At 43.8% G+C, this 21,610-nt stretch overlaps 1 protein-coding gene across 1 annotated transcript in view; it reads right to left on the reverse strand.

Annotated features, from left to right (window-relative positions):
- Positions 1 to 405: 405 nt before the first annotated feature.
- efna2a (ephrin-A2a) overlaps positions 406 to 21,610 on the reverse strand; it is a gene marked incomplete at both ends in the record, with an annotated part of 70,348 nt that continues 49,143 nt past the window's right edge. Inside the window, 3 exons of the mRNA XM_079218655.1 lie at positions 406 to 530; positions 2,152 to 2,217; positions 6,811 to 7,103. Of these exons, the coding sequence (XP_079074781.1) occupies positions 406 to 530; positions 2,152 to 2,217; positions 6,811 to 7,103 (484 nt within the window). The remainder of the gene's footprint in view (positions 531 to 2,151; positions 2,218 to 6,810; positions 7,104 to 21,610) is intronic.

Genomic DNA, 21,610 nt, shown 5'->3' on the forward strand with positions numbered 1-21,610 from the left:
GCGTCTACATCTACCCCATCAGTGGCCAACAGTCAATAGACAAATCAAAAGGACCCCCTGATATGAGTGCAGAGACATTTCCCTTGTGTTTTTCAGCTGCATCAGAGATGAAGTGCAGCTTCCCAGACAGCTCAAGACCCAACCCTCTCAGCCAGTCCGGGGAGCAGTGTCCGTTGCTGGGCCATGGAGGGGACTGGCAGTGGGGGTGGTTGGTGGTCGCATAGAGGTGGAGGTGGGAGAGAGAGGGGTGGGTGGGTGGGGAGGGGAGGGGGATGGGGACAGGGATGGGGACAGGGATGGGGGGGACGGAGACAGAGGGCTTCCCTGAGGGGTGGTAGATTTAGAGGGACAGCCAGCCCAGCCCAGCGACCCTGGGTGGGAGCTCCAGGAGGAGGGGGAGAGGGTTCACAGCCAGGAGAAGAGTCCCAGGAGCAGTGAGGCCAGAACGGCAAACAGGACCATGGACCCCGGCCTCCAGCATGGACCTCCATCAGTCAGGAAGGGCTCTGGTGAATCATATCCCGACCCATCTGAAACGGAAAGAAGAGAGAAACGACAAAACATCTGAACTGAGCGAGACAAACAGACAGACACAAGACAAACTAAAACAAACTGAACGGAGGAGGCAGAAGATTTACGGAAAGAATAATGGTAGACAAGTGAAACTATCACCGGGGAAAAAATGTGGAAAGTGAGCGACAAACCACAAAACTCTCACAATTCGAGAGCCAAGGAAAAGGCAGAGAGAAGACGAGGGATGAGGAGAGGGAAGAGGGAGGAGGAGAAGACGACAGCAACTGAGCTCTGCAGGGGGTTTAACCAACCTAATTACAGTTTAATCACAGAGACTCAGAATCTGGAGCAGCTGACACACACACACACACACACACACACACACACACACACACACACTCACACACAAAGCCACTCACACACATGTGCAACTGCTCGCAGCTCACTCTAGTGACAATATTTCACAGATGAGATGGAAGTTGCAATGTCAGACAGATTACTTTAAGAGCAGAAAAAAAAGCAGAATCTCGACGAGGAGCCGCAGCAATGACAGAATAAAAGAACCTATGTTGTTTCAGTAATTATGGAGGAGGAGAGCATTTCCTTCCCCCTTAGCGATAGAGGGAATGATCTGAGTCTGGAAAGCTGCGAAGGCCGACTCTCATCCTTTTTACGAGGATCTTCAAAGCCGTTGTCATTATCTGGGGAGAAGTGTTACTACCCAGGTTTCATTCTTTAGTCAGGCTTAGCCGGAAAACTCACAAGGTGGAATCCGCCTTTGAAAAGACGTACAGGTAGATTTTCAAGACAACGCAAGTGTAGTGTAATGGCTGCCGTAACCAAGCTCCATGTATGTCGACTTTCTGTTGAGTTTTTAAACAACACAATTGCATACTTGTGTGAGCACTGCATCCCGTCTACGCCTATGTATGAGGGACATATTTTCAAAAGCATATATCTTATCAGGTTGCATGGCGTTTGAAAAAAAAAAAGACTCGGTATTATGTGGTGAGCAAGTCACGCTTCATCATTTACCACACGGCTGAGGCATAAGGGGAATTTTATTAAGAAACACAAAGTGTCTATTATTAGATTAGACGCCTAGCGTATGCGATGGGTTTATTATTAGATGGCTCTCTTGTTTCTTATGAACGAATCCAGAGTGATGGAGGCTCGCTAACATTTTTAGAGAGCACTTTCAGCCTGTTCTCTTTCTACAAGGACAGAAGGTCTCCCTCACACCCAGTGTGACGTGATGTGATCTGATGTGAAGTGCGTATGCCACTTTGTGCCTGCCTGCCTGTGTGCATGCGCCTGCACACACTTGTGTGAGCTTGTATGTGTGAATGTGTCAGAATGTGTGTGTGCGTGTGTGTGTGTGTGTGTGTGTGTGTGTGTGTGTGTGTGTGTGTGTGTGTGTGAGAGAGTGAGTAAAGGTGTTAAAGTGTTGCCTGGCTGGTCTGTGAATCAGAGCAGAGAGTGTTGCCGGGGCATTCTATCAGACCTCTTATTCCCCACTAATTTTACTTTGATAGCCAATCTGGACCTGTGTGTGTACATGTGTGTGTGTGTGTGTGTGTGTGTGTGTGTGTGTGTGTGCGCGTGTGTGTGTGTGTGTGTAGTTAGAGTGTGACTTACCTGGAGGTCTGACATACACCTTCAGCTTTAGACACGCTCGCCCCACATGGTTTGGGTGAGGAGAAGCTGTAAAAAAGCAGAGAAATTGAAAGAGGAGATTAGTTTGGAGATGAAGCGATTTGTCGTGCTGTTTGCACTTAAAGCAATTGAGATCATTTAATAAACATTATTTTTATTATTTTTTTGTTAAATGTTGTTCTTCCTTAGAGTGCTATAAGGCTTATTACCAGGTGGTGGTTGGACTGGACTGGAGACAGTACTGTAACGATGGTATTTTTGACCCATTTTTTATGAATGTAGATCATATTTTGGGCCTGAGATAGTATAACCAGAAATTATTGCCAAAACGTATTGAGAGAAGGACGAACACACTGGTTTTGGTCTTTTCATGGGCTTTGCTTCCAATGAGAAAATATAGGGCTACACCAACCTTATATTGGCTAAATGCCTTCATCTGTTTTATTTTAGTATTTTAATTTCCTCAAACTAATTTAAAATTATTCCGATGAACACAAGCTGACACACAGTGAACCTCTGGGAGTTTCACGGACCTTCAGGAGCTCGACTGGAGGGCCAACGTTTAGATCCCCACAACACAAAGTCACAAAGCCTCAATTTAACCCCAATTATTATTAAATCACCCAAACTATTTATGGCTTGGCAGGAAGAAACAACTTCATAGGTTCATAACACAGATACAGTGGGAATGATTATTCTGCTGACTTTATTCACTGGTGGGTGGCTTTTGTTAGAAACTAGTATGTCTGTGGGCTTTAATGTGGAATGTTTCATCCATGAATATGCAGGCTTTTGGAGACATTTCTTCTTGTACAGCAAAGTAAAACACACATATGCTATAATTTGCTTGAAACTAAAAAAATTGACTTCAATGTATAGTCATTAATGCAGCCAAGTGCTTTCCTGATGACATTCATTGCTTCAAGCCGTTGGAGACTTTCTTATATTATGTCCTTTTAAGTTGTCTTAAACCCATGCTCCCAAGCTTATGAGCTCCCGTGAACACACTGAGCACTTCAGGCAGTGTAAACAAGTCTATGAGGGATCAGCCGCGCACACACGGGGACTCAGTCACACTCACAGTCACACCTGAGGGGAATACCAGCTCTACAATCCACCTGACTTGAATGTCTTTGGAATGGGGGAAGGAAATCCATGCAAATTCCCCACAGACGCAGGTCCCTCTCGCTGTGAGGTCACAGTGCTAACCACTGAGCCACCGTGCCGCACTGGCTGAATGCCCAAAAAAATCTGAGAAACATGTTAAAAAGTTACTACGACTCAAACTTCAAAGTAGACTCCATTAAATTGAATCTGTGGTTTTAGTCCCACCTCGCCTCTGATGTAAAATAGAACTGAAGACCTTAAAGCAGATGGTGACCAACTCTCTGACCGCTCACGCATGCTGGCGCACACACACACACACACACACACACACACACACACACACACACACACACACACACACAAGCCAAATAATGTGCACACACGCTGGTGCTTGCAGAGGTGTGCGTGGAGACCTATTGTTGGCCTTCTCCCTTGAGGAAGTCCGCATAGCCAGAGCCCATAGCGACCCTGGAGAGGACCATCATCAAGATCCACAGTGCACAGGAATTACATCTGACCCTTCTTATGCCCTTTCCTCCCTCCTCCCCCCCTCCACCCCCCAGAGCTCCTCCCTCCATCCTTCTCTGCCCTTCACCCTTTCATGCCTTCCCCTGTAGCCCACTTCCACTGCCTCAAATTTCCTCAAATCATCTATCTACCCTCCACACGGTGCCCAGGGAAAGTGCATCGTGGTCCCCTATGAAACCCCGGCAGCTCTGTATCGAGCTATCTCTCCTTTTCTGTGTCTTTGTTTCGGGCTCCCTACTGTTTTCACTGACAAACAGCGACATATCAGGGAGAAAGGGCGAGAATTCCTTTTCTCCGTGCCCTCCAAAAATTGTTCACTTTTGTCATTTTTCAAAAGTCTTATCAGCTCTCCCGGCGCCTCCGTTTCCCAGCACATCCACAATCCGGCGTCGCCTGAAAAGCCATTGAAAATCACTTAACCTCATCCGATGGCAGCTGGGAGAAGTAAGGGGTGGAGTGGGCCTGTCAACATGTCAACCACATGACAAATACACACACCAACGTGCACACACACACACAGGTCTGGCCACAGATCCCCATCAAAGATCGATGTGTTTTACTTGGTGGAGTATTTACGGTGAGAAGACACACACACACACACACACGCACACACACACACACACACACACACACACACACACACACACACACACACACACACACACACACACACACACACACACACACACACACACTCATCAGAAGGGCTGGGTGGTAAAAAATGTCAAAATGCCTTTGTTCCACATCAATACTGACCTGTGTGTGTGTGTGTGTGTGTGTGTGTGTGTGTGTGTGTGTGTGTGTGTGTGTGTGTGTGTGTGTGTGTGCATGTGAGAAACCGTGCAAGACAAAAACGTGTGTGGTTGTCAGTCAAGATGATGGACATGGCCTTTCACAGACTCACAATCGCTTGACAACTGACCCCACAACCAGCCCTCCCCCTACAAGACATGCATGCCCACACACACACACACACACACACACACACACACACACACACACACACACACACACACACACACACACACACACACACACACACACACACCAATCTCGTAGAGTACATATTCCCCTCAAGGGTCCCCGAAACACAATAGTATAGTCAGCAACTATACAACTCTGGAGGGGCCCTGTCCATCCTTACATGAGACCGAAAACAAAAGAGTGTGTGTGTGTGTGTGTGTGTGTGTGTGTGTGTGTGTGTGTATGTGTGCCGACTGGGAAAAGTGCAGTAGGACATCGGGTGGCTGTTATCTTCGGCTCTCTAGCTCTCTGACTCTCGCCTGCTGTGTCTTTGTGACAGTGTAGACAACAGACTGGGACAAAGACACATTTGCACTATACTTGGTGCTCATTACTAAAACGTACTCTAAAAACAAATAGCGTGGGAGGAAACGTATTACTTTAATCTTATTATCTTTTAATTCAGTAGTGCAGCACATTGGTTCTCAGTGATTGCACTGCATTACAAAAATCGTGTCACTGCATTAGAAATACAATCCCAACACAGTAATGCTACAACAAGTTAAATGAAAACCTGCCAATATCTATCACGGAATGTTTTTTATTCTTTTGCCTTGGCCGGTTGCTCCGTCCGCTGTGTGAATGAGAATATCCCCGTAAGGTCAGAATCTCTGTCCAAGGCCACAAAACTCAATCAAGAAATATGTCGCGCCTGGAACTGATGGTGGAGGAACCTCATCCCATTACGGGTCACGGTGAGAATGCATCATCTCCCGCTGAGGAAGGTTAAGGTCAGCTGTGCAGCGGCAACAACAGCGAGGTAATAAAGAGGCTGCATCGCGCCACAAATGCCGCCGAGGAATCGTTCGTCTACGTGACAAATTCTGAACGAGATGCCGACGACGAGTCCGGTTTGGTATGTGGAACAAATGAGGGAAACCAAGTCAAGATCTGGTGAGATAACTTTGGTTCTCCAGCAAAGTCATCAAGTTACAAGAGAAATTAATAATCACAAAAAGGATTACTTTTTTGCAAAGTAATTTCACACATGGCGGCTCCAGACCGCCCTTGCCAGACAAACAACAGAATAAATAGTTTGTTAAAAAACTTATGACTACCTGTGCATACCTTCTCCTGACGTGTGACCTCTTAAGATTGTGTGAATTATGACAAAAATACCAACAAATTCTCCCATCTGGTCGGCGGTTTCAAACAGTCAAATGTTTTCTCTCGCAGCCTCCCGCACAGGGATGAGTGGCGACAGGAAAAGTTTGGTCGACGACTGCAAAGCTTTTGAAAGTCAATTTAATGTGCTTTTCTGTGATTACCAACTGATCTGGCACTAAACAGTCCGGATGCGGTGAATCTATCCGACCAATTTGGCACACCTAGCCGCTGAAAACAATGTTTAAGAGTAATTTGAAGCTTCTATTTGTCTCATGTCTGATGGGAGAATGATAGATTTTTTCTCTTCTTTTTTTTACTCTGTTCAGAAAAACAGTCTCAGGGGGTTAGGCCCATCTGTGATACTAATACATGACATGTTGGGAGTGAGGAGAAACATCAATACAGCTAATATAAAAATGATTACAAAATACGCCTGGTGACATTTTTACCACTTTGCTGAGCACACCACTTATGATCTCGACAGAAGCAGACGGATACATCGAGAAATAAAGAGTGTGTGACAGAGAGAGAGAAAGAGAGAGAGAGAGAGAGAGAGAGAGAGAGAGAGAGTGAGAGAGAAAGAGAGAGTCGGGGGAGCGAGGGAGAGATGGAAGGTGTGTTTATGCACCCCTGTGGGTGTGCGGGCGGGACACGGTGGTCGATGTTTGAGAGCCCTCTCAATCAACTTCTGTTGATTGCATATTTACATTCCGTTTACAAATGCATATTGAACAGCACCGTGGCTAACGCGCTAACACGAACAAACAAACACCCTGTACCTGCACACACACACACACACACACACACACACACACACACACACACACACACACACACACACACACAGGAGCACACATGGCCAGGCTGATAACCCACAGATGTAGTAGTACTCGTGTCCGGGCCTGAACTCAAAGCCCAGGGAGAAGGGGGTGAAGAGCTGGAACTTCTCCGAGAAGCGCAGGGGTCCGTCGGGACCACTGGGGCGGTTGCACTCCCAGCGCTTGAAGCCGCGCATCCTGTGCTGGCAGGAGGTGTAGCCCTCGTAGTTGACCATGAACAGGATGTAGCGCTCCATGCGCCCGTGGGACGGAGGGCCCTCGTAGTAAGGACAGTAGATGTCCAGATAGTCATTAATGTTCACGGCCACTCGGTACTCTCCGTGCCAGAACCTGCAAGACACAGAGGGGGGAAAAACGACGAATTAGAATTTTCTTCATGAATAAAAATAATCACAGGCTCTCGCGGAAAAAAAGTGCACAGAATCAGTGGGCAGTGGTGAGGAGGCTTCAGGAATAGTTTACCGGGGAGAAATGGGATAGTGCAAGACATCTATTTTGAGAAAAAAAAATAATCTTCTACAATACCATGAATATTTACTCCCTGTATTGAGTTTCTGTATGATTGCACAGCATAGAGGAAACTGCGGCGAGTGTCCACTTAGTTCAGTCATGCTGTGCGCCGTAATTATATGAAATTGTATGATTTTCTTTTCTGTCCGTACATCTCCACGGGAAGACCCAAGGTCGAGTGAGCTACAAAACAGCAACCCTCAGAGGTGCCGCGCGTAGCTCGAGGACACATGCTTTCTGATAAAGGGCCTTGAAACCACCTGAGTCACGGTAGGATGTAGCAGAAAAAACATCTTGGAGGGTCTTTTCAACTATTTAATAAACAAGAGGAGGCCAAAATAAATCAATAATCACCCCTCAGGTTACCCCAAAAGCTTGCACGGTTAGCAATGTGTTGTTCTAATAAAGCTTTCCCAGCTATGCTTCATGGGAGTTATTAGCATGTTTGGAATATGTTCTTGCGCTTGAATGAGCCTTCTCGTATGATACTCAAGAGAAGTAGGTCAGGCGATGGTCGAGAGCACACATTATTATCGCAGCGCCCGAAGCGGTGAGCGGAGTCGGTGGTGAAAGCCCACTTAGTTGCGTACACACGCGGATCACTGGAGGTGGCACGATGAACTTAAGTAGGTCAGAGGTCACCGAAGAAGAAATATTAGTGGATGGAAGACGTTGTCAGGGGGGATTTCTTTGCTGGTATTTGTCCTTGCTGTTTTCCCTCTCCTGGCACTGGAGTCAAAGAGTTTGTAAATAATACCAGGTAACAAGAAAGGAAGTGTACAAGATGGTGCTTCAACACAGTTGGCGACGCCCCAATCTCTGCAAGGCAGTGAGAGGATATTAAAAACATATGGATGCTCCCCTCCCCCCCTCCCTCCCCCCCTATTTATGTGTATGTTTTGATGCCAACATTGCTTATATGGGAACTGAACTTCTGTTTACAATCTTGAAGTCACTGGAGTGAAACCGTCTCTTTTAAAGGATAAGGCTGCCGATATTGTGTGTTTTTGTTATTGTCAACAAATTCCATCAAAACATTCAAAAAAAACAATACGGGGTCTGTTTCTCCAAACTTCGTGACTTCCCCGTCGTGTCTGTGGCGCTCTTCAAAATGTAAACACATAACACCCATTCTACACTGGCTTCCTGTCTCATTCCGGATTGACTACAAAGTCCTCCTACTCACCCATAAATGCATAAATGGACATGCACCTCCCTACCTACAATAACTCATTACTCCTCTAACCCGCACCCTCAGATCTACAAACCGCTCGCTCCTCTGGGTCCCCAACACCGGGCCTTTTGCTCGGCAGCGCCGCACCTATGGAACAGTCTCCCTGACCACCTATGGGCAACTCAGACACTGAACTCTTTTAAGACTGGCCTAAAAACCTTTTTTTTTTTCAGAAAGGCATTTTTTACCTTGTGTTGATTCATTGTCAGCTATTCATTTTTATTTTTTTATTTCATTTATTTATTAGGGGTTGCTTTAATCATGTTTTAACTATGTTTTTATTTGTTTTACTATATATTGGCTCTGTGGCACTCTGAGTTTCTTTTGAAAAGTGTGTTTGAAAATTAAATTTATTATTATTATTATTAAAAATCTTTTCTGAAAACCAGCTTGACGCCGTAGTGTTTTTTTCTTCTTTTCCAAGTGTGTTTTCAGCTGCAAATGAATACACATTTGATGCTTTCATCTGGTGAGTGTCAATGGCAGCATGATGGCATGTTTGAGATCAACTCAAAATCAAACTACAGTTCCAGGTTTATAGTTATGGAGACTTAGATACTTCGATGAGTTTTTAGTTATTTTTAGACAACAAGGCACAAAGGAATATGCTACTTTGTAGCTGCCTACACAGACAGCTGGCTACACAGACAATATGTGTGAGTGAAATCAATTCATTGTTGTTTTGATATCTACATGCAGAATGTAGAATATCACATAATTTATCCTAGAAAAATGAATGGTGTCTATTAACAAAAGTTATGAAGCTGAACATGATTAATATGTATCATCTAATGCAGAATCAGTCCTCTAAACTGTAGTATGTGTTTAACCACAAGTCTTAAAATACGTAGCTTTGTTTCATGAATAATGTGGCTTTCATATCGGCACCCCACTGTGAGAAAATACAATACATCAGTGTTTTTTTTAAATATTTGATATTTCAGATGTTTTATTTACTCGCCCTTCATAAATAACATGTCCCAAGAGAATGACTTGGTAATCTTTTTGTTTTTGTATCTTTAGCGACTCACAATCACTAAAAATTCAAGCTTCTTCAGTTTCCGAGCTCACATTTTGAACGTTTGAAATTCTTCAGTGTGATGTTGTCTCTCTTCTTCTTCTTCTTCTTCTTCTTCTTCTTCTTCTTCTTCTTCTTCTTCTTCTTCTTCTTCTTCTTCTTCTTCTTCTTCTTATTCTTCTTCTTCTTCTTCTTCTTATGCTCGTCATTAACACGATCGCTCACCGCGGCTACGATCAATTTAATTTCATATGTACCCCCCTCAAATACATATTTTAAATTCAGCTGCTGCACATTATCAAATCTTGTTGCTCGAAGCTCGGTAAATTTAAGACGCAGGAAAAAAAGCCTTCCATCAAAGGAGCGTAAACAACGGCAGTTGTCTCAGATGGCGCACACGCGTTCACAGACTGAGCTTTTTAAACAAATTCATCATCTTCCCCCCCCCTCACCTTGGCAGTAATTGATTGCCTGGAATGAAGACATTTTGGTCTAAGCACTGTTGGTTAGCGGGATATTAAGCTTTGGGACAAATTATCCCTACAACGGCAGTCCTATCTCTCTCCCAGAGGGCAAATCAGGAAGTGAGTTAGATGTGAAATGAGCGCCTTCATGCTTCGGTGCCCTATCAGAGCGAGTTTTGCAGGTTCTAAAGGGATCCTTGAACAGATCATTTAGAGGCATTGATCCACTGGGGAGCTCCTCTCGGCTCTCTCGGCTCCCAATCAGCTCTGATTAACAACTAAAAGGGGAAAGGCAGAGAGAGAGAAACAGAGGGAGAGATGCACAGAATGAGAATAAAAGGGCTGAAAGGAAAGAAGAGAGGGAGCGAGAAAAGGTAGGGGAGTAATGGCGATACGTGTGGAATGAGGACAAAAGAAAAGAGAAAGACAGAGAGAGGAGGGGGACGGAGAGGGATAATGAGATCGCACGAAGGGAGAGGAGGAAAGGAGGAGGAAAGAAAGAGCAGAAGAGGAGGCCAGCTGGAGAAAGAGCAGAGGAGGAGTTTTTTTTGTCTTTCATTTCAATTTGTACCACTGTGGTTTTCCATCTGACTCAAATGTGCTCTGCCTATTGATTGTGCACTGATACATTTATGGATGACTACCATCAGAGCATTAGCACTTTGGGCATACAATGTATGTGCGTGTGTTCGAATGGATGCAAGTGTGTGTGTGTGTGTGTGTGTGTGGTTGGTTAAATGGTAAAGTGGGTCTCGATGAGTGAGGATGCTCAATCCAAGAAAGGGCTAATGTGCCAGGATACATTAGGTTGTATTAAGCCACTCAGTGCCCTGCCCTGCTCCGGTGACACTGTCTGCATTCCTAATACACCCAGGCAAGAAGCTGTGTGTGCAGGTGTGTGTGTGTGTGTGTGTGTGTGTGTGTGTGTGTGTGTGTGTGTGTGTGTGTGTGTGTGTGTGTGTGAGCTGTTAAACAGTACATGTGGGTGTGCAGTTCGGTGTGGATGAGTGTGTCCTTGCATCCCTCCTCTCAGGCTGTGTGTCATTAGGAATTAAACACACACACACTGCGCTGGCCAAGAAGACATGGGAATGCTCTCACACTTACAGCCTACCTCTTCCTCGTGGAGCTCATGTGCACAATGTGTGAGTGTGTGTGTGTGTGTGTGTGTGTGTATTTCCTTCAATGTGCATACTGGTGATCACAGTTTGCATACGATCTAAACCCTGTCGAACCTGTTAGAGACATTACTAATATTCTGTCACACTTTATTTGAAGGGATATGCACGAAGCTGCCGTGACACTAATAAAAAGTGACATTAATCAAACTTCGTGAATACGTGCGATTATGAGGGTGCTATCAAAGAGTAACTCGACGCCTCCGGAAAGTCTTATTTCGGCAGCAGTGTACTCCAGGGTGTGTCAGTTCACCGTGACATCACAGGTGAGTGTGGCTACAGGAACGACAGAGCACCCTGATGGGGTCAGAGGTGAAATGCTGCTTTTCAGACTGCTGCTAAGTTACTCTTTATTGCCCTCGTGATGATTTGATGATTTGATGATTTCCTCGATCTGGCGATAAGACGTAGCGTATATCATAACTTCCTCGTCTTAAAGTTTGAGACTTCCGTGTCCTCCCAAATACAGTGGAATCTCATTTGTGTCACACACTGTCAACAGTTGTCATCAGGACTATTTCCACTGTAGAAAGAAACTTCCAATGAAAACGGTTTCACACTCTGTGGAATATCCAGAGCAGCAGTTTCTTGAAACACTGACATTGCTGTGGAATATATTTTTTTCCCAATCCTGTGAGCGCCACAAACAAAACTCCATTCACCTTCATGGCATTGAAGACGACGGCAGAAATCTCAGACACGCGTCTCACAAGTCGTTCAGGACTGCATACCATAAGGGGCAAATATACTTTTTTGTAATTTGGGTTTAGTCGACCCTTTCAGATACATTTTCACTATCACATTTAAACAATAATAAAAGTTGAATAACACCAATGAATGGTATACTGAAGGTACAATTAAGGAGCAACAGCATTGTGTCTCTGACCACCTGATGAATAGAAATCCGATATTCTCTCTCATTGAGTGGTTTTTGGTCCTCATCGACTCCCGAGGGAAATATCCATCTCTCTGGCTGCCTGTTTGTCGTTCGGTGCTGAGTCGGTAGTGTACAGAGGGATTTTAGAGGTTTTCCAGCTGCCGTGAGAGTCAACCCAAACATTAAAACGACGAGCTGAAACTCACTGTAAAATCTCCGCGAAGCTGCAGATTCAGGTGACGATTCCCCTCACATTTCACATTACCATTTGATACATAATATTAACCGCTTACTGGCTTTGGTGACCTCGGGTTTTACTGTCTGATCAAAATAGACAATGTTGCAAAAAAAACTTCCAGCCTCAATCAATCCAACCTGAGGACATTGTGTATGTGTTGCTTTACACAGAGATAATATTTTTACTGGGATTGTCTCATCATCTGACAAACAAAAGTATCAGTGGGCTTTAAAATGTATTTTATAACAAATAACAGTGCAAAATGATAAAGTTTCTCTAATCCTTTTACACATTCTGTCTACAACTCTCCCCATCAGACAAGAAATAGTGCACACTTCTAATTTTTTTCGGGGTGATAAAACTTAATTGTCTTTTATTTCCATGGATAGATAGCTTTTGTATTTCTGGCATATTGACAGTCAATACCATTCTGACAGGTAAAACTACCAAAAGGAGAACAAACTTGATAATAAGAAGATAGATCTTCAGCAGCATCTTTATGAAAAAAGACGTAATCTTAAAATATGCCCATAAAACAGATTGTTGTTGAAGGGCATGTTGTCCTTTACACGCTTGTTTCAGTTTTCGTTTCGAGCCACTTCTTTTTTATATTGTCAGAGTGTAAACCTGTGCAATATGATATGACGGTTTGCTTCGTTCCTAATCCCCCCGATGTCTCACAGATTCTCCTCACTCGTTCAGTGCAATTGAATTGTCTTCTGAGGTTAGCCAGATGCAGGCGGAGGATTCAGATGTTTGCCTGCTGACTCTCAAAATGAATGTAAAAGGTTCATTCTTAAGGCTTGGACCACAATCAGTATTTAAAAAAAAGAGAAGAGTTTGAGTAAAAGGATGAAAGGAAAATAGAAATTCAGGAGTTTAAAAGTTGAAATGAAAGATTAAAGAGAGAAAGGGAAAGAATGAAAGTCTTAGTGTGCGACTGGATGTCCTGTAGATGCACGCACAGTAAAAGAGTGTTTGTCTCTGTGTGATGTGGCCACATGTTAGTAATCTGGCACCACCAACTCATCAACATCAACTCTCAGCATGGCTGTGATCAAAGCTGGGTGGAGAAGCCTCGGATGTTTACCATACCTGCCCGCGTCCTAAACAGCAGGCCGGATCAACCAGCAAACATCAAAGGACGCTTCGCTCTCTCTCCGTCTCTCACATATGTCACCCCTTTCTCTTTTTGCTCCATCCATCAATCTCACTGATGCGGCATTCACGCTGCGGCCTGGAAATAAAATAAAATAAAAATAGCGCTCTTGGCGTGGGACGTCAGTCAACCAATATGCTTTTCCGTACACCATCTTGTTTTTGTGCTCAAACGATGCTTCAAAGAGAAGCTCCAGAGAAACTGAATGATGCAACATTTTTACCTGCAAGGTCGGGAAAACAGTCATGCAAAAAGAATAAAAAGACATTATGACAACCGAACCTTTTCACGCTGTTTTTTTTTTTTGTTCTAGCTATATGTTGTAAGTGGGATACATTATTAAAGGTACTCCGTGGAATATTCAACCTTTAGTAGCACTACGGGGCAAGAAGAATGACAGCATCAGCTGACAATTATTTGTGTTCAAGAGACAAAGTCCTGCAGTGGCTGTGGTTAATTATCACAGGAGATGAAGCGGTAGTCAGGTGATTATAGAGCAACACAATCTGTGTGAGCTGGAGGTGGATGGATGTCAACTAAAAATCTAAACTTAACACGGGAAACAGCTTTTCAATGACCTCAATAATTTAAAAACAACAACTTGTTGATTAAGGCAATCAAGATGATGGAGAGAAGTGTTCATTCATCATAAACCTTTATCTTTCTTCTGCAGTCATTTTACGTGACTGAACAGCGAAGTCACGTCATAAAACAGATTTATTGGTTGGCACAGACGAACAATGTCGTTCAGATGATAATCAGAAAAGAATGCATTTCACTATTTCATTTGGAGGATTTGCTGCATGCACGCACACAAGGACGCTACGGACTGAATTCACATCCTGAAGCCGTTGTGGCGTCATAAAGCTGATCAAGGTGCCAATTAAATTCAAATTAAATGTAAGTAACTCAAGCATATGAATAGCGAGAGAAAGAAAAAAAGAAGAAAAAAGGGTTGCTTATTCCCCCATGTTTCCTGGTAGAGGAGTCAAGAGGAACAAGCGGACGAATCACATGTGGATCGATTTTCAACTTTTTTAGTAAACATCCAATTCATCCTCGCTTCTCCAGTTGAAAGCAGCAGCTAAAGTTCAACTTCTGTTGCCAACTTCTCTCTGCAGTTACAGACAATGAGTGATACTTTCTGCCAGCGCTGAGTTTATCACAAAGCGCATTAAGTCTACTGCTGGCGTATTAAATGTGCCAAATAAATAAACTTGACTATCATCATTCTCTTACTGGCGGCATAATGAACATCCGCTTTCTCCCTTCTGCATACCAACACACAGAGATTGCACCATTTTGCACCATTTATTTCAGGCACAGTTGGCCAAGAGAAGAAAAAAATGGAGTTAATGCAATATTTTATATTGAGCATCCGAAATGTGCATAATTTCACCTAATTGGCAGGAAGAAACGCGTGCCTGTAAGTAGTCTCACTTTAAGTTACGTTGCTGTCTCAGTCTGTTGCGCTGCACAGCTTCAGTCACTCTTAATGTCTCTCCAATTAAGTCCACATTACTCTCCTTTTCTATCTCTCCGTCTTCATCTACTCCCGTCTTCACTCGGCCTTTTGCTCCTTTTCTCTACCCTCAATCTTCATCTCTCCTCACTTCAGATTCATTTGCTCGCCCGCCTTCTTTCTCAACCCCCCCTCCCTCCTTCCCCCCTTTCCTTCCAGGAGCACAGCAGCATCTTTTGCCATTGTTACTTTCTCCTCTTTTCAGTCTTCATGACTCCCCCCTTCTGTTTTCTCTTCCTTGTTCTCTCCTCCGTCTTAAATTCCCCCCATTCGTGTATTTCTATTCCCTGCCACCCCACCTCCTGCTTGTTCTTTATGCATGTTTAAAATCACACACACACACACACACACACACACACACACACACACACACACACACACACACACACACACACACACACACACACACACACACACACTTTAGATGCTTTTCTTTCAGCGTGAGCCGTTTCCTTTCTCATGCCGTCGTCTCTGCCTGCGTCTCCCGCTGCATTGTGGGGCATAGGTATGTGGGGCAAAGTAAATACTTTACCTCCTCTTACATAAACCCATGCTGAGACACACACACCTTCATATATATGCATGCAAATATATTATGCTGGGGCACATGTGACACATTATAACATGTTAACCCATACACAGAGAGGCATGCGCGTTACACAGGGAAATATGGGGTCCATAAACACTGGTGTTTAATTATGTAAATGAAGCTCTTGATCCTCACTTCAAAGTAAACACATGCGTATAAATAAGAAGAGGAAGAAATAGACACAGCACAACATACACAAGCATATTATATTGTACATTGTGCACCGCAGCAACCAGCACACACTCCCGAGCTCCAGTTGTGCTGTTTTGAGTTCCACATCTGTCACTCTGAATAATGTCGTCCATAGATCACCGTGGTGACGTTCAGCACATCTGAGAGGTTATTATGTATTTACTTCAAGACGAGCAACATGGACCCCCTGCGGATTAACTGCCGCCTGTGCCAATCCCTGGCACATTTCACATTTCACACATATATGCACAAACACACTGTCAGACACAAACATGCTCCTCATCATACGTACAGACACACACAACCAGACACCCACTGCACTGAGATTAACATAACAAAACCTGTCGGAGATCCCCCGGTAGGGTAATTGTCACCTCAGTGATGTGGTAGCTGGAACACACACACACACACACACACACACACACACACACACACACACACACACACACACACACACACACACACACACATTAAGTAGAGCATAGAGCCACAGCTAGATGGACAAGCAGGATGAGTTAGTCAGACAGACGAGATGAGAGCTCGGGCACACGCGGTGCAGCTGACAAGCTGACGGACAGAGTGCATGATATGCCGATATCACCCTCCTCGTCTTCCGGAGGGCATTCGACCGGCATCGGCACCATTCGGCGGCGTAAACAGCAATGGAGCTGAATAGGAATCGACAAAAATTTGCCCGAAGCAAAGCACCGATGAGGTGACGGCTGGTGTCCGAGCGCACCAACATGGACACCTCTCAACGAGAAGGGAGTCGTGTCAGCGGCCTGCAGAAATGTCACGAAGCCACAGAGTCAATGTTTAAAGAGGGGAGAAGAACCGCACAGATTTATTTTTCATTCCATCTATACTCACGCATTCTTTAGATGTTATGATGCAGTTTTAATGAGTTTTATTTTTTTTACAGATTGGGACAGACATTTGAATGTCAATCAACGTTTTGTGAAGACACAACTTGGATTCCATTTCATTCTTTGGTATACTTTTGATTTGTTTCCACAAGAACGGGATAACAACTTTGCCCTCGAAAGACATGAGCTGCCAAAAGAAACACTCCATTGTTTTGGCTCCGTTACATATTCATGATCTTTTTGCCTCACACTCGGCTCCAATTAAGCTCCACAGGGCAGGTTCATTAGAAAGAAGGCAAGCCTTTTATTGTTCTTGCTCAAAAATGTGAAAAATATGAATGCACTTTTTAGGTAGTTAAAAAAATGTAAAAAACTGTCATACTGTAACTGGGTCGTATCTGGACCCAAGAGCAACACACGTGACTCCAGGCATTTTAGACCTTTTAATGGAATCACCGGAAACAGTCAGGCAGAAGAGGAGGGAGTGACAGACAAACAGTGAGGAGGATGTGGAGCTGAACTGTGACACATATGCTGAAATGAATTCAGTCTAATACAATAAATCCTCCCGTCATGATGATTAACATGTGTTTTGTTTTGGAGGATGTAGAGCTGCATTGCTTTATACAGAGAGGGGTCTCTGTTATCTGATCTACCCCCATTCATATAAATGTGGTGGACAAATAAACGCACAACATTATTACCTTCATGGAGGCAGTGTTTATTACAGGACTATGTAACTCTCTGCATTTGATCGTTCCCCGTAACAGTTTTGTAGTATTTTACAGAACTGTGTTTTCATCTACTTGTGAAACATCGCTTTAGAGGAAGCTACAGAAAAACGTATACTTAAAAGAATGGTTTAGAGGGTTGTTAGTTTCTGATTGACAGTCTGACTGACACCTTGATAGACGGACTGACAACACGATTATGTAACTGACTGATCTGTCCAGCTAAAAGGTCATCCGGCTTGTAAACTGACCACCTGAATAACTGACTGACTGACTAATCCTTCACATGAACAAGTGTGTCAAACCGACTGGTTGACTTGCTTATTAACTGCCTGTCTCACTCCGGCTTCATCCCCCTTTCCCCCAGCTCGGGGATTTTTCCATCTAATATGGATAGGTTGATCCAGATTGACGAGGTGAACTAATCCATGTAGTTTGGGTCAAAGCGTTTGAGCCTCTGAGGGGTGGAAGTCACAGAGGGCAGCGGGAGCGAACGCGAAGGGGGGGCTGGTGTATGGATTGCTTTGCGGCATCTCTAATGAGTAATTAAACACTTGAATGGAGTCCAATTAAGATACACACACACACACACATGTCGACACACAAGTAAACATCAGCATGTAAACACAATCAAAGGCGCACATAGGGAAGCATGCACGGCCGCGCTAATAGTCACACTCCTGCGAGTAAATCAAAAATACACACACACACACACACACACACACACACACACTCTCGCCCAAGTCTCGCCACATTAAGTGGAGCCACATGTGCTGAACATAACAGGGTTCTGGATGGATTGAAGGTCAACGCTGTATGACTCTAATAGCGAGCATCTCCTTCCCTCCCTCCCTCTCTCTCTCCTTCTCTGCTCGCTGTGACTGTCTCTCAGGCTTGATCTCCACCTCTGTCTCTCTCTGACGTTCTGTCCGTTCCTCTTCATGTCAATCTCTCTTTCTGCCACTCGACTTCAATTCAATCTCAGTTCCAATTCCAAAAGGTGAAGAAGCCCAAAAAACAAAACAACAAAACAGATTCTGAACTGAGATTGTTCTCACAAGGAAGACAGCGACGACGGCGTTGGTTGTTTGTCCTAGAATTTAAAAGTGACCTCTGTTGAACTCTCTAATGATCAGGTGAATTATGACTCTCAGGATCAAAGGGCTGAAGCAGCATGACGTGGTGAAAGTATCCTTGAGACTAAATAGAGACTGAATAGTTTAAAGTGTGTCTGACCCAGCGGTGTGCTCATGGAGTGACGTGAAACATGACCCCCACCCCATTATCTGTGATTGGCGACCTGGTCAGAGGCCTAGACCTTAGTTCAAACTGTTTTGAAACTGTTTGGAGAATAAACCAGACTTTTATTTCTAGGTGCAATTCAGTCTGAGACCTGAGTGGCTGCAATGCGGTGGAGGAGCCCAAAGAAAACAGAATACGATGGTCTGATTTAAAGCGGATAAATGGACGATTCATGGACACTTCTTTTGATTTTTGTTTATTTACTAAGGAAATAATACGCATGCAGTTAGCACAAATATCACAGTCATTTAAAATCACTTCTTCATTTCATATAAAATCAGCTTTATGTGGCCTGCAACTTAATATTTCGGGATGATAATGAACCACATTGCTTTACTTCCACTGTTGAAGTCAACAAAAATTATATATTCTATCAGTTAAGATGGACAAAAAGGCCACGAGCTACATAAAACAGTTAAATAAAAGAGAACAACTACATTGTCAAGGCCAAATGATACATCCAACATTTTTTATATGCGTCATTTGGGAAACTGTCTCCTAAATGTCTACAAGTGAGGCTGTCTCTCTGTCTCTCTGTATTCCCGTCTCCCACTCACCACATCTTCAATCCCACTGCACCCAAACCTTCTTTTCTCATCTTCTTCTCTGCCACTGATCTCCAACAAATTCCATCCCCCCACCCCTCTTCCCTTCTCTCTCCTTCAAAAATCCCTCCTCTGCAAACCTAACATCTCCAACTCGACTCTTAACCCCCCAAAACAACATGTTCTTTCGGCTTGTACCACATCTTAGTGAGATAATGATCACTTCTGCAGATGCTCTTTGTAGAAGTCATGGTCAAATAGTTTGCATAGACTCTTTACAGCATTGTCAAAGTCTTAAAAAATAATTGCAGTGCTACAAAACCAGCACATTGAAGCATATTTTAAAGAACTCTGCTCTGCTATTTTAAAGTCCAATTGAATGTAATTGCATTTGTCTGAACTGTGCACATAGGATAACCTTTTGTTGTCTTCTCTGCATACAGTCGATCAAATCACTGAATTTCAAATTGTAAACTGTTTATTTTAAACATTGAAACAGGAGCCATGACTCGCAAGTTTATGTTGAACAAGAAACCAAACAAACATCCATCAGGAGAAAAGTGCATCGGTAACATCGCTAACACTAACAAGAACAGCTTAACAGCGTCGTCCTTATTCTACTAACAAAACGTTAATGTAAAACGACACATTGCAGGTCTCCAACCTACTTTTTACATCCATACATGTGCATGCCAAAGATTTTAGAGGAGGAAAGTATCGAGGGAAGCAGCGGGAGCAAAGACGATGTCATTATTTGCAGCAATAAATCTTTGAATTCCAAATTAATTTGATTCAAAGACTCACACTCACACAAAAGGGGAAGTCTGGGAAATCACTCACCCCCATGCTGACCTGCTGGATGCACGTATGTGTGCACTTTTACTGTAACCACAGGTCACCTTAGTGCACGTGAATGCGTCGTTATTGTAACTAAATTTCCTCACCGCCGCTGGCTCAGCTGTCAATCAAACACATACGCCCACTCTGAGATTTAAAGGCTAAAGGAGCATTTATAATCTATTCCGAGGACCATTTCCTTTCCCGTCAACACATATATTAATAAAGACTTTGAAATCATTTTTGACTGTAAAAAAGGGTTGAATAATTATGATTTAAGGTCAGTAAAGAACCACTGCTGCTGTGACCAAAGACCTCAGAAGAATCCTCTTTTTGGGGGAGATGTAATTTCTCTTTGGCTTGCTTTCTCTCATCATCGTCATGTGTTAAGCCTATTCATTCTCTCTCCCCACATCCTGCCTCTTCCATCTCTTTTCTCTCTCCCTCCCTCTGATCATCTTCTTCCACGGTACTCTTCTCCCCCAAATTTCCTCCCTTTCATTCTCTCCTTCTTTCTTTCTCTCTCTCTTTCCTTCTGGTGTCTCTCTATGAACATTAATCAGAGTGCTCAAGCACCATGACCAAAACAACTCCACAGAGATTCACTGCTTCTCTCTCTGAGCCTCAGTTCCTCAGTCTCCTTTTTTTCTTCATCCCCCAAATAGTCATATACATCCCCCCCTACCCTCCCCCACCACACATACACACACAGAAGAAATCCATAAACATTAGACAATCTTAGTTATGATTTCAACCTGGCCTGAAGCTACTTTGGTTGTGATGGTATAGAAGTCTTTCATCCATCTCAAAACGTATACTGTTGTGTGCAGAGGGCTGATTTTCTCAGAGTACGCTCAAACTACGGGGGACAAATTGTGCAAAGATGTCCTGTGGTAATGTTTTTCATAGACTTGTTTCGGGGGCTATCCATCACCGCAGAGTCAATGCAAATCACGAACTGAGTCATGAATTTACGCTATCAAACGGACCCTCGATCTGTCTCCAATGGCAGCCGGCGCGGCCCACGAAGCGGACGGCAGCTGATTCTGCTATTAAAATTCACAGTTGGGATCACATCTGGATGCTGCGAGTGCCTTGACATTCTGAAACGGTTGTGCTCAACAGCCGACGGCTTGTTGATGAGGACATTGCCATTTAGGATGACATAGCTGCGATCAATATAGCAGAGCATTATGAAGAAGCAGAACCATACAAAAGATATCCATGTATACATATACTAGGAGAAATGTGCCATATTAGCCGGCTCTGGGATGAGAATCTCTGAATTATTATCTTAAATTGTCGCTTAAATATACGTACAGGACTCTCACATAACTAATGCCATGGAATACATCCCATTAAAACCAGCATTACTCAGTTTTATGAAGCATTAAGTTGCAGTAGTGTGACTTTTAAATTTTCATGAATTTAGGCAATTTTTTCTTTCGGCATGCCATCCACAATTATTTCTGTCAAAAACATCTGCCAGGCGATGCCAGGGAGAGGGCTGGGGGCAATTACTTTGCATAGTATGCACAGCAGCACAAAAAGTTACTATTCATAGTCAAAATTCTG

The sequence above is a fragment of the Taurulus bubalis genome (assembly GCF_910589615.1).
Source record: "Taurulus bubalis genome assembly, chromosome: 1".
Classification (NCBI taxonomy): Eukaryota; Metazoa; Chordata; class Actinopteri; order Perciformes; family Cottidae; genus Taurulus; species Taurulus bubalis.